Source organism: Tachysurus fulvidraco, chromosome 24 (genome assembly GCF_022655615.1).
Source record: "Tachysurus fulvidraco isolate hzauxx_2018 chromosome 24, HZAU_PFXX_2.0, whole genome shotgun sequence".
In the NCBI taxonomy this organism is placed as follows: domain Eukaryota; kingdom Metazoa; phylum Chordata; class Actinopteri; order Siluriformes; family Bagridae; genus Tachysurus; species Tachysurus fulvidraco.
Window position 1 is genome coordinate 2,515,937 of NC_062541.1, and position 13,829 is coordinate 2,529,765.

Genomic DNA, 13,829 nt, shown 5'->3' on the forward strand with positions numbered 1-13,829 from the left:
TGTCCTGTTGTGTTGCTGACACAGCACACTTTGTTACATCGTCTCATACACACACACACACACACACACACACACACACACACACGCAAACACACACTGCTTTACTGTTGACAGACGGTGATTAGATCGTTGTGTTTCTAATCTGCTTTTACACGCACTTTATCTGAAGTACCTGCTGACACACACACACACACACACACACACACACACACACACACACACACACACACACACACACCAGGACTTCAGCTTAGTTCTGCCAGTGTTATTGCGTTCTGGATTCTGATTGGCCAGAATACGTTATGGTTTCTATAGTAACAGCTCGTCGAAAAGGAACTCGTACGGCAGACGCTCCACATAACCTGATGTAAACATGCGTGCGATCGCTGATATACGAGATGTTTATTTAACATCTATGGAAGGAGTCTCCAGTGTTACTAAAGCGTGTAGTGAGACAGAGGAGTTTGTGCTTCGCGGTTTCTCATGACGTGTCGCATTTTTAATGGAACCCGGCCGACACCGAGGTGGTGAAAGTAACTTCACTTCACCGCACCAAGCGAAGAACTTTAGTTCCTGAACTCTGCTGTCCAATTATCTCGGTGATGTTCTGCCTCTGCTGTCACCGAGTAAAGGAATCTCCCTGCAGCAGGGACTTGTCAGATCCCGGTGTAGAGCCAGAGCAGTGAGACAGGCCACGGTTGCACTTCCCATCAGAATGTATGCCTCCATCTTTTTCACATCAAAGGCCATCTCTCTGCAGGAGCTCGGTCTTCTCCGCTCCGCCATCCGCAGCACAGAGACAGAGCCAGAGAAACTCCACTGTGTGTGTGTGTGTGTGTGTGTGTGTGTGTGTGTGTGTGTGTGTGTGTGTGTGTGTGTAAGGGAAAGAGAGACTACAAGCTACAGTGTTTGAAAAGAAAAAAAAAAAACGCAGAGGAGCTGAAAATAGAAGCGCTTTTAAAAGCGCAGTGCGAACCCCAGAGCCCTCGCTCTCCTCCCCTCCCCCATCACTCTCGGTGCATTATTAATCCTGGCTTATTTATAACCCACTTTTTCACAGGCACACTCAGGGTTCTGTCACGGCTCGTCTTTAATCTCCCCCGGGAGCACAGAGGCGCGGACGCAGCGGACAACGGACAAGTAGACGGAGGACGAGAGAGTAGAAATAAAACGGGAGAAAGATACGAGGAGGAAAAAGTGCAAAAGAAAAACCTAAACAAGCGAGCAGCTCCCCCCCCACACACACACACACACCCCCCCAACCCCTTGACATCACTGTCCCTGTCACGGTCCCTACCCCCCCCACCCCCTAGCATGGGAAGAGATGAGACAGGGTGGCCATTTTGATACGTACACTCTACATCTCTAGCCTTTGCTTTTCTTTCCTTTTGGTTGCGGTCAGTGTGTTTAGTTTCTGACCTGAAAGCGAGAGAAAAATTCCACGCTGAGCGCTTGGCAGGCTTGCTGAAAGATTTCCACTGGGGAAAGTCATTGGTATTCGCACTTAGTTCGCTGCTGCTGGCAGTCGGAACCAATTTCAGAGCTTGAAGTGCTACTATTCCAATTCCTATGTATAACGTTTACAGTCTAACGATCGATCAGAAGTCGTCGATTCATTCTTTTAGAGCTGACGGTTACGGCTGTACCGTAGATCTCGGGTTTATACCAATGAGCTTGCTCCAGCGCAATGCAATTGTCTCTATAGCAACAGAGCGTTCACGTTTGTAAACGCTCCGCACGGACAACGGTTTTTGTACGGTTTTATGTAAGGAGTCTCGGAAGGGTCTGAGGTAAAGCTGTAAGTTCTCCAGGAATCGACGTTCTCTGATGGTGTCGGTATTAAAGATTAGACTCATTCATATTCACATGCTTGATATTTTATGTCATTTAATTTCCTATAGAGTTTTTAAAGCCAGGCTGTTATTCTGATTCCAGCTTAAAGGTGCAGGGTGTGATTCTGGTTTCCTCGAGATCAGGCTTTAATCTCATTCGCTCCTCTTGGCCGCCTGCCCTTTTTCTCTTTCCAGCGACTGTCTGGCAGCAGCTCGCTGCTTTCTGGGATTAGTTGTTGTGAATCTAAGTTCACTGACTCTCTTTCGGAGCTGTTACTGGGTATGGTATTTCTACAGAGAATGCTCCTCTCAAACACTAAATGTACAGTCTTCGGAAGTCCAACTTCAGGTTCTAGGTCGGTCCTGGGGGTTGAACTTGGCCAGTCCTGGGGGTTGAACTTGACAGGTCCTGGGGGTTGGGGGTTGAACTTGGCTGGTCCTGGGGGGTGAACTTGGCCAGTCCTGGGGGTTGGGGGTTGAACTTGGCCGGTCCTGGGGGTTGAACTTGGCCGGTCCTGGGGGCTGAACTTGGCCAGTCCAATTTCAGCACCATTTCTTGCACTGAGGGAACTCTAAACTCTCCAAAAATTGTCTCCTCAAGATTTTATTTGATGGTTGATGGTTCTACCATCCATATGGTTCCTTTTTACCTTCTGTTGACAAAAGCAAGTTGTTTACATGTCATTCGTTTTACTTGTATTTTTTTTCTTTGGGGAAGTCATGGCCTAATGGTTAGAGAGTTTGACTCCTAGCCCTAAGGTTGCGGGTTCGAGTCTCGGGCCAGCAATACCACGACTGAGGTGCCCTTGAGCAAGGCACCGGACCCCCTCAACTTCTCCCTGGGCGCCGCAGCATAAATGGCTGCCCACTGCTCCGGGTGTGTGTTCACGTTGTGTGTGTGTGTGTTCACTGCTGTGTGTGTGTGCACTTTGGATGGGTTAAATGCAGAGAACGAATTCTGAGTATGGGTCACCGTACTTAGCCGTATGTCACGTCACTTTCACTTTCCTATCGGGATTTGTTTTCAGTAGTCAAAAGTCTAACATTTTATTGTTTTTGATTTATCTTTTAAATGCTTTGCCTCGTAATACCTGTGCAAACTTTGGGTAAATAATTGCATCTAGAGCTACAGATGTGAAGGAGAACTGAAGAAATATCTTTTTGGCCATTAGTTGTCTCTCTCTGGGCGAATGTAGGTTTAAGGGGTAACCCTCTGTTGTAGAGCTCAGCATTGAACTTCACCATAGACAACTCGCCCCAGGAACCACTATGTTGCCTCTATAAGAGGCAAGTAGGCATTTTTACAGCTCGGATATCAACCTTTTGTTTTTGGCGGGATACGAATGGTTAAATCAAGACAGTCAAAGGAAAGTGTCTTGAGCATGTCATTAAAACTCAGGAGGTCCTGTTGGTTTTGGTTTTTTATGTTTTTTACACAGGCTCTTACAGGATTCCCCAGTTATCTTGCCCTAGAAACCCAGACTAGTCCAAGACCTGGACTTTTAAGCTACAGATTCTTGTTGCTTGTGGAGTTCTCTCTAAACGCACACATCCTTTAGAGTAACATCACTGTAATTAAGATTAATAATCAGATCTTAAACACCATTGTAGCCTACAGTGGTTACCTCGGGATCTTGGTTATCTTTATCCTGACAAAGCCTACTTGAGGATTAAGACTTCTTTAAAGTGCTGTACTGTACTCCAGGATTTTTGATTTCCAGATCACCTTCCAAGCGAAGGCTCGGTAAGATAGACGGGTTCAATGGAGGCCAGACTGACCAGGATTGCTGCTATTTTTAGAGCTCACTCACTGTGGGTGATTACTGTAATCTCTGCACTCAGATCTAATCTAATGAGGCTCTGATTCCATCTGTTCTTTTATTGATTACAACAAGTAGGAGAGTTTATCCATGCATCTGCCCCCTCCACACCTTCTACTACCTCATCTTACCATCAAGACCTGCCACATTCTCAGATTCTACCCAGAGATCTCTCGCAGTCTCCTTATTTCCCTGTAATGAGGAGGTAGTTCTCTTTACTTCGCCTGCCTTCCTGTACTATTTATGTCCTCAGTGTTTGCAAAACTGTAGCCTGCCACCCCTTCTCTTTCTCAATCGCTCTATCGCTCTCTGGCTTGCTTTCAACTACTCTAGCTGTCTCTCACCATCTTCCTCACAGCATGATGAACATGTTTCCTTAGGTTTCCTTAGGTTTCCTTGACTGATGCTTAGTTGATGGTGTTTATCAATAACTTGCCATGTGGAAAATGCACCTGTCATTGTCATCGTTTTGCCAGAACCTTTAGCGCCACCTATCTGGAACTTTGAATTTCTCTATTTATCTCCGGTCCTGTTTCCAGTTACCTGGATTTTGGTACCTGTTTAAGATCAACAACCTTTGCCCCTTCTCCACCGAGGCAGTTTGAGTGGTGGTTCGGAGCCTAATTTAGAACCAGTTCTTTCGTTTTTGACAGCCAAAGCACCGGCTCTGAGCCAGGAAAAGTGGTTCTTAAGTAGCACCGAAACGTTGCTGGTAAAGCAACGTCCACCATCGTTGTCATGTCATGTTTGTGTTCGTATACAGTGACGTCAGACTCGGCTCTGTGATGCTCTCTAACCGATGGAAAGGCAAACCGGTTCTTAGAAGGTTCGCCAGTGGAACCAACTTTGGAGCTGATTGGTTTGGAGCTGATTGGTCACACATTGACTCAAGGGGTCCATGTGGGAACCGTTTCAGACAGAGGAACCCTGTCTGTTTTTTTTTTTGCTCTTGTTTTTGAACATGAACCAAAAATCTTTGTCCTTAAAAAACTGTTTTTGATGAACCTCATGAACCTGACTCTGGAACAAATCTGTAAGTCAGTGCTTTCCTCCTCCCCTGTTCCTCCATTCGTCCACCTGCAATGCGCATTTTCGCACCATCGCCTGGTGTAACACGCCTGTTTTAACCTTGTTAAGAGTTGAATCTGATGAACCCGAGTGAGAAAAAGGCTTAAATGTTGCTTTGAGCTCTTGAAAGGGAAACACCAGCACATCTCCAGCAAAGTGGTGCATTAGGAGCTCAGAAAATGGGATTAGCTGAATAGTGACAGGCTGGGAGAGATGGAGGGGGTCGGGGAAGGCTGGAATGACAGCGCAGTTATTTTTAGCACTCGCTCTTTGTGGGTGATTACAGTAATCTCAACACTCGCATCTAATCCAACGCATTTCATCCAGGCTGCAGTCATGTCCTCTGTTTTATTGATTCCACCCTAGTTAGCTAGTTTACTCACAGATCTGACCTTTTTTTCATCTCACTACCCATCACCTTTTTTCTTGTTCTCCATTTTCTACCCAGAGATCTCAGATTCCCTTCACGTATCCATAACGAGGGACCGCTTCGCTCCGCTTCTCGCCTTCGTTTCGCTATTTTTGTGTTCCGTCAGTTGCGAAACCGCACAGAAACCCTATCACTGTCTGTCTCGATCACTTTCCATCTCTTTACGTTCCCTATTTCTTTTTTTTTCTCTCTCTCTCTCTCTATTTAGGTCTTTCCTTTAACCTGTCTTCGCTCACTTCGAGCCAAGATGGAAGACTGCTCTCGTCTTCCAGTTCTGCCGTTTATTAAACTGGTTTATTTTCATAACGTTGTAAAGAGTACACCGAGGAAGCCAGAAGACAATAAAGCGGACACGACATCCTCCGAGGAAATCCCATTTCGGGGGAATGACTCTCATCAGTGCAGCGATATGAGGGGGATTCCTATAACCGGCTGTGTAGGAGGATGCCGCAGTGATGCTGCTGTTTCATTTCGACACGCGAAGGAGGCTCTAACTGGATTTTCCTCTCTCAGTACAAAAACTGTTGAGCTCTGGAAATAGCCTCGTTGCAGACTCGCACGTAACCAACCCTACAACACACACACACAAAACTCTCACACTCTGCATTCTCTTTTCCTTCTTTTTGTTTTCTTTTTATTTTACACAAAGCGGAAAGTTCTGCTTTTTTTAATGACTAGCTCTGATAAACACAAGGATTCCTAACGTTACGGTCGGCTAAAAGCGCCCGGATTTGTTTGTTTTTTTTTCTTCTTAAGCTCTACGTTCAGTACGTTTGCCATTGTTGAGTTTTACAGTAGCTTCGAGATCAAGCGACCCGGACGTCCGGCTTTGTCCGAGTGTGCTTTTCGAACCAGGTCTGAATCCGAGCGAAACGGTTTGTTTCCTGTTTGATCCGGTTTCAAGCTGTGCAGAATTCAAGAATTAAGGAACGTTTTCATTTATGGATCAGAAATTCATCCCTGGTCAAAAGCACCCAAACCTTTAGTGGAGCCAGGACACAAAATGGTGATATTCCCAATGGTTCTGTTTGGTTTCCAGTTCCAGTTATTAGCTAGTTTTTCTGTCACTTTGCTCATTAAGCTTATTTGATACAATGAACGTCAGCCAACACACTCAGGCTCCAGTTTACTTCGCTTCATGGATTGTGTGTGGTATGAAGTGGGAAATATGAAGGTTTCTTCGTCTTCTGATATGAGGTCATCGGTCATCGGTCAACAATAGGGGTATGTGGTAGCCTAGTGGCCAAGACTAGTGGTTAAGGTGTCGGGCTACCAATCGGAAGGTTGCTAGTTCGATCCCAAGTCCACCAAGCTGCCACTGTTGGGCCCCTGAGCGAGGCCCTTAACCCTCAATCGCTCAGCTGTCTGCCAAATGCTGTAAATGTAAAATTTTCTTAACCGTCTGTTAACAAAATCGCAAAATAAGTTTAGCTTCAACACAATATTTGCAATGATCATGACTCTGGAAAGCAGTGATTAAGTTTATATTTTTATTCTAGTATAATTCTCAAGCGATGTCCAAAGATGGTCAGCGTCAGAATTATAGGCACCTTTGGTAAAGGTTATAAGTTTTTGTTTTTAAGTAGCTCAAAAAATGTGAAAAATCGAACCCTTGAAATATATACTGTACATTCTAAGAAACTTAAAGCCATACGAGTCACGAAGCGTGTCACAGAACGTGTGTTTTTTTTTTCTGTTTATTTTTCTGTTTTTGCGTGTTCTATCAGGACATTTTGTTTTACAGTAATTTAACCTTGTTCCCCTTCTCCCACAAAGAAAGTTCTGCTAATAATGAATTTACCAATTTGCTAATTAGCAGTCTCGGATTAGTTCATCGGCTGATAGACTTACATCCTTTAAACGTGTTTGTAAATAGCTGAGCGTTCGTGTCCGGAGGAAATCCGGGGCTAAAACCCTCTCCATGTTCTGACGTCAGCCGATGGATTCAGTCAGCCAGCAGCTGAGTGATATATTTAGCGCTTCTCGGATGATGACGGTTAATCTGATTTACGAGCGATCCGAGCGCTTCCTCCGTGCCGTGTTGTTTGTAAACCGAGGCGACGAGGCGAGGTATGCAGAGGCAGCCTGAGTGACAGAACGACGTGACCGATGAGTTCATCTGCCCTCTGGCTTTCGACCTCAAACCTGTGACCTGAAAGCCGGAAGGCCGATGATCTCGATCTCGATCTCATCCGTTAGCACTTGGAGGTTTCACACCATCCTAAGTTTCAGGATCAGATTATCAAGCCAGCATGGTTTTTTAATGGCAATGTCGTTTTTATAAAATAAATAAATAATCCAGATAATGTAGATAATAATGTATATACGTACGAGCACTGCGAAAAGTCCGCAGCCTCCACCGCTGCCTGGTCCGTCTTGGGGATTTTTCGCAGTGCTCGTAAGTATCTACATGCAGTGTTCACTGTGTTCTCTGGTCCCAGACCTAAAAATCGGGTCCGAGCCAATTACTTACTTAATTAACTAATTAATTAATCCAATTACGCAACATCAAAAGAAACAAAACGATCCAATTCACACTGTGTATACAATCCTAGGAGCCTTGACAGCTACCAAACAGTCACAGAAAGGTCACGAGGCCCAATCTCAGGAATTGTCCCGAGCCGATGTTTGACTTTTACCGCTTAGATCAAATAAATACATCAACTGAAATGGCATCAGATATCTCATCCGTTTTCTAAGACGACCCCCACCCCACCCCCACCACCACCCAAATTCGCTATGAGATTGTTGTTTTAACACACAATCGTTCCCAATGTCATTAATTGCCGCAATTCTCCCGATGCCACGTTCACGGCTGAATCGCTTTCTCTGGAGCACTTTGATCCGAGGGGTTTCGATTAAACCGTGTCCTGGCGTGCCTCTGCCTCGGTCCCGCCTCGTTATTTATCCATAGCCTCGTCTTCTTTTGGAGCGAGCTGAAGTTTTCTCCTGCACTTGTAGAGAGACGGTGGAGAATGGCTAGATGAAGATGATGATGATGATGATGATGATGATGATGATAAGGCAGATACACGGTGGCTTGAAAAGAATAATCGTGTTTGAGATGAATGGTTCTTTTAACGCCTATTTTGTCATTTTTACTTCTGTGAAACATGGAGAGATATTTCACTCTGACGCTCGGCCCTTATTTTGCCAAATCCTCCCACTAGTTATGAATATTCATCCATTCAGAGCAGCCTTTCATTAATATTCATGACCCAGTCTTTTATAACCTGCTGCTGTTTTGAAACGATTCAGATTTCTGTCGATTCATTATTTAACACGGTGGAGTAGTGAGATAAATCAGCCACGTCCAGTCTCACTGACCCTTTACTGGGAGAAACATGATGGAGAGCAGCAGAAGGAGACACTAAAAATGTCCAAACTTGATCCAGAAATGAAAGTGAGTTATTTTACAAATGGCTCAAGTGAATCTCAAGTAAAATAAATTAGATTAGATGTAACGTCTAACACTTTCTGTCTCGAGTAAAATCGTGTAAGAAAGGTGACCAGTAAAGAGAATTGAGACTAGAAAACATCAGTACAGCCATGAGGATGATCGAGTCAATGAATCAGCAAGTGATGAATCTTTCCTTCCCTGTTATTGTGCCAAATGTGAAAACACCATTTAAATCATATATATAAAGTAATCGGGGGAAAAAAAATTGCCGATCGATTGTAAATTTACAAAAGGTTATTGAGACTTTAAAAACGTTGCGATGATGGACTGAGTCGGTGAATCGGTGAATGAATCAATTACTGTGAATCAAATGATCAGTGATGAATCTTTTTTATATTACATAAGAAATAAGTCACACTCACAACAGCAGATTCATTTCTTATCACAACATGAAGTGGTTTGTTCCTCTTAAACGTACAGCGGTTTATCGACCTTTACATTTCTGACTCTATTCTACATTTACGCATCAGACTATTATTATTTATTTTACATTTATAATGTAGAACATCCGTGAAACCAGTTTGTTCCTGTTCTCTTTCTCTCTCTCTCTCTCTCTCTCTCTCTCTCTCTCTCTCTCTCTCTCTCTCTCTCTCTCTCTCTCACGATAAAAAAACATCTCTAAAACCATGTACAAATGAATCTACACCTTCTGACCAATCAGAATGCAGTATTGCACTGGTGGTGGTCCTGAAATTAAAAGTTTAAATCAAATCTAACATGCCTTTTGTTCTTGCTTTTTCTTTCTCCCTCTGTCTCTGTCTCTCTCTCTCGCTCTCTCTCGCGCTCTCTCTGTCTGTCTGTGTCAGTGGTGGAGGTGAAGAGCTCGCTGCCCTCGGGCATGCAGAGTCCGGAGGCTGGAGGTGTTGGAGAACAGGGCGGAGGAGGAGGAAGCGGAGGAGGTCCTGTGGACTTGCGTACGGATCCACGCCTGAGTGCTCTGAGCGTGATGGACCCGACTCTAAGGGAACAGCAGCTCCAGCACGAGCTTCTCCTCCTCAAACAGCAGCAGGAGCTTCAGAAGCAGCTCCTGTTCGCCGAGTTCCAGAAACAGCACGAGGTGCTCACACGCCAGCACGAGGTCCAGCTGCAGGAGCATCTCAAGGTAGATAAACAAACACGGCAGTCACACAGGTTCTCCTGCAGAACCACACGGTGGAACACGACATACACACAGACGTGAGGGTCGTGTTCCAGAGGTTCTGTGTGAAACCTGAGCAAAATGAACAAAACCCTTATTATTATTTGTTCATTTATTTGTTTGTTTGTTTGTTTGCAGGCTGTTCGGCTGGTCATGTGACCTAACCTCGATAAGTCGAGAGCAAATTTATAATAAACGTAAACAAACAATCTCAAATTTATAGCAGAATCAACAGCTGGTGTTATTATCATTAGTGTTTGTCTGGAATATTTTACATTATTTAAAGGTGAAGTATCTCAGAGCTCAGTGTCTCAGAGCTCAGTGTCTCAGAGCTCAGTGTCTCAGGGCTCAGTGTCTCGGAGCTCAGTATCTCAGGGCTCAGTGTCTCAGCTCTCAGTGTCTCAGCTCTCAGTGTCTCAGAGCTCAGTGTCTCGGAGCTCAGTATCTCAGGGCTCAGTGTCTCAGAGCTCAGTATCTCAGATCTCCGTGTCTCAGAGCTCAGTGTCTCAGAGCTCAGTATATCGGAGCTCAGTATCTCAGGGCTCAGTGTCTCAGAGCTCAGTATCTCAGGGCTCAGTGTCTCAGAGCTCAGTATCTCAGGGCTCAGTGTCTCAGAGCTTGGTGTCTCAGAGCTCAGTGTCTCAGAGCTCAGTGTCTCAGGGCTCAGTGTCTCAGAGCTCAGTATCTCAGGGCTCAGTGTCTCAGAGCTCAGTATCTCAGGGCTCAGTGTCTCAGATCTCAGTGTCTCAGAGCTCAGTGTCTCAGAACTCAGTGTCTCAGAACTCAGTGTCTCAGAACTCAGTGTCTCAGAGCTCAGTGTCTCAGAGCTCAGTGTCTCAGAGCTCAGTATCTCATATCTCAGAGCTCTCAATCTCATTGTCTCAAATTTCAGTGCCTCAGATCTCAGTGCCTAAGACCTCAGCATATTTTACAGAATTGAATGAATGTGAGTTTGAGTGCACTTATTGTTTATCTAGTGCGTGTGAGTGTGAGTATATTTGTGTGTGTGTGTGTGTGTGTGTGTGTGTGTGTGTGTGTGTGTGTGTGTACTCAGTTTTGGTTTGACGTCAGTGTGTGTGTGGGTGACGTACCGAAATCGACATGTTCTCTCATTCACCTTGAGACCTTTGCTCACCACGTGTGTGTGTGTGTGTGTGTGTGTGTGTGTGTGTGTGTGTGTGTGTGTGTGTGTGTGTGTGTGTGTGCAGCAGCAGCAGGAGTTGTTGGCAGCGAAGCGTCAACAGGAGTTGGAGCAGAAGAGGAAACTGGAGCAGCAGAGGCACGAGGAGATGGAAAAACAGAGGCTGGAGCAGCAGCTCATCATGCTGCGGAACAAGGAGAAGGGCAAAGAGAGTATGCAACTCACACACACACACACACACACACACACACACACAGCACACACACACAAACACACTTCACACACGTTTACACACTCTTTCACTTGCCTGCGTACGTTTCCAGGCCTCCTTCTCTACAACAAACATCATAACCGAGACTCTAGACAGTTAGACATCATGATAGGTTGCCATGGTGACCTGTGTGTAACGTTTTCACTGTATCATGGGAGCTATTATGGGATACACACTGAGCACCATAGAGCGATGTGAAGTTTTGCACAAGAATTCAAACTACACCAGAGTTTTAGTGAAATTATTCATGTTGATTAACACTAATAGACACACACACACACACACTCACACACAAACACTTACACACACTCACTTACACACACACTCACACACAAACATACTCACACACACAAACACTCGCACACAAACACTTACACACACAAACGCTCACTTACACACATTCACACACACACACACTTACACACACTCACTTGCACACAAACACACACACACACAGTTCATGGATGGCGTTCATATCCACCGTGCAGGTTACGTCATAAGCGGTGGTCACACAGCTGCAGAATTCATCTGCGTGTGTGAAAGTATTTGCCCCCGCCGTGTCTCCTACTGTACAAGCGTGATTTCATTTGCCGCTCTGACGCACTGCACTCTATTTATATCACGCTCTGATTCCCACAGTGTGTGTTATACAACAAACAGGTTATTATTATTGTTTTTTACTAATTACATTCTTAATGGTGCAAAAATACAGAGAGAGGGGGGGGAGAGGGAGAGAGTGAGTGGGGGAGGAAGAGAGTGAGGGAGAGAGAGAAGGAGGAGAGATAGTGGGGGAGAGGGAGAGAGAAAGTTGAGGTTCTTTCTTCATCAGCTCTCTCTCTTGCTTCTCTCTCCTTTCTTCTTTCTTTTTTATTTGTTTTCTCTCTCAATTTCTTTCTTGCCTTTCCTCTCTCTTCTTTCTTCTTGATTCTCCATAACCTTTTCTTTCTTTATTTATTATTTATTTAGATAATTTCTTAATAGATTATTTTTTATTAATATATTGATTGATATATTTATTTTTTTTTTTTTTTTTTATTAATGATATTTATTTATATATTTATTTATCTTTGATCTCTCCCTTTCTTTTTCTCTCTCTCTCTCTTCTTTCCTCCTCCCTCTCTCTCTCTCTTTACTTTCTCTCTTTCGCTCTCCCAGTCTCTCTTATCTTTCTTTCTTTCTCTCTCTTGCTTCTTTCTTCTTTTCTCTTTCCTCTCTCCCTTTTTTATTTCTTCATATTTTTTTTCTCCTCTCCCTTTATTTACTCCTCGTCTCTTCGCTTCTTCTTTCTTCATCTCTCTTTCTTTATTTCTTTCTTTTTCCTCCTCATCGTCTTCACTGTTCTCTCTAGAGTGGAGGAGAGCGAGCGAGAGCTTATCAAATTGATGGAAAGCAAAAGACGAGAAAAGAACAAAGTCCCAGCTGAAATTATTGATTTAAATTTTTTTCCTTCAAGGAGGTAAAAAGTTACAGACTTTCAGGTTAAAAAGAACTCGATGGCGATACAGAAGCTTAAGCACCAAAGTCTCCTGTAAGTGTCGACGCCATCCTGAAAATGTTCCTCTTATCCAGCGTCAGTACTGGAAGCCCCGCCCCTTTTTTTGCCGAGTGAATGACATGTCCGACTGACACTATACATACTACACAACGGAGTAGTGAGTGAGTGAGTGCACGATTTGGGACGCAGCTTAAACACTCAGTCGATGAACTTTTTCTCACCACTGAGGTTTAGCTGGATTCACAAAGCCCTCGAGCGTAAAGCTGTGCTCTGATTGGTCAGACTCTCTGGCGTACATTTTTATCTGTGTGTTTATTGAACTTCCAATCACACAATGTTCCTGCTCAATGTTGTTTTTCAGGTGCCATCGCCAGCACTGAGGTCAAACTGAAACTCCAGGAGTTCCTGCTGAACAAAAAGGAACCCACCTCTGGAGGACTGAACCATTCCTTCCCTCAGAAGTGCTGGTGAGTGGAAGCTTCCGGGTCACAGCATGATGTCTGTGTGTTTCTTTGTCAACTGTATCTGTATTAATCTGTGTGTGTGTGTGTGTGTGTGTGTGTGTGTGTGTGTGTGTGTGTGTGTGTGTGTGTAGGGGTGCTCACCACACGTCTATAGACCAGAGCTCCCCTCCACAGAGTAACACCCCTGGCACGCCCCCTTCTTACAAACTGCCCCCCCTACTGGGATCCTATGAGGGCAAAGACGATTTCCCGCTTCGCAAAACAGGTGAGTGTGTGTATGTGTGTGAGAGAGAGAATGTGTGTGTGGGTGTGTTCTGTGTATGTGTGTGTGAGTGGGTGTGTGTATTCTAGAGTGTGTGTGTGAGTGAGAGAGAGAGAGAGAGAGAGAGAGAGAGAGAGAGAGAGAGAGAGAGAGAGAGTAGAGGTGTGTGTGTGTGTGTGTGTGTGTGTGTGTGTGTGTGTGTGTGTGTGTGTGTGTGTGTGTGTGTGTGTGTGTGTGTGTGTGTGTGTGTGTTTATGGAGCCCAGAGGCAGGAGGAGGGTTTATGAGACTGTGAGGAGTGATGCTTGTTGATGCTGGAGGGAGAAAGGGACGGGGAATAACACAGAAAATAATAAAAACCCTGAACCACACTGATGTCTGATCACAACCAACAGTAACAGGTGTGTGTGAGAGTGTGTAAGAGTGTGTGAGTGTATGTATGTAGGGGG

At 44.7% G+C, this 13,829-nt stretch overlaps 1 protein-coding gene across 5 annotated transcripts in view; it reads left to right on the plus strand.

Moving 5' to 3' along the window:
* LOC113647897 (histone deacetylase 5-like) overlaps positions 1-13,492 on the plus strand; it is a 58,234-nt gene extending 44,742 nt beyond the window's left edge. For 3 of the 5 annotated variants that reach the window (XM_047808313.1, XM_047808314.1, XM_047808311.1), the window contains 4 exons: positions 9,417-9,712; positions 10,957-11,101; positions 13,017-13,122; positions 13,251-13,492. In XM_047808313.1, coding sequence (XP_047664269.1) covers positions 9,417-9,712; positions 10,957-11,101; positions 13,017-13,122; positions 13,251-13,470 — 767 coding nt within the window. In that variant the 3' untranslated portion in view covers positions 13,471-13,492. Of the gene's footprint in view, positions 1-5,358; positions 5,711-9,416; positions 9,713-10,956; positions 11,102-13,016; positions 13,123-13,250 lie in introns of all 5 variants that reach the window. The other 2 variants (XM_047808315.1, XM_047808312.1) reach the window with 2 other exon arrangements.
* Positions 13,493-13,829: the final 337 nt, after the last annotated feature.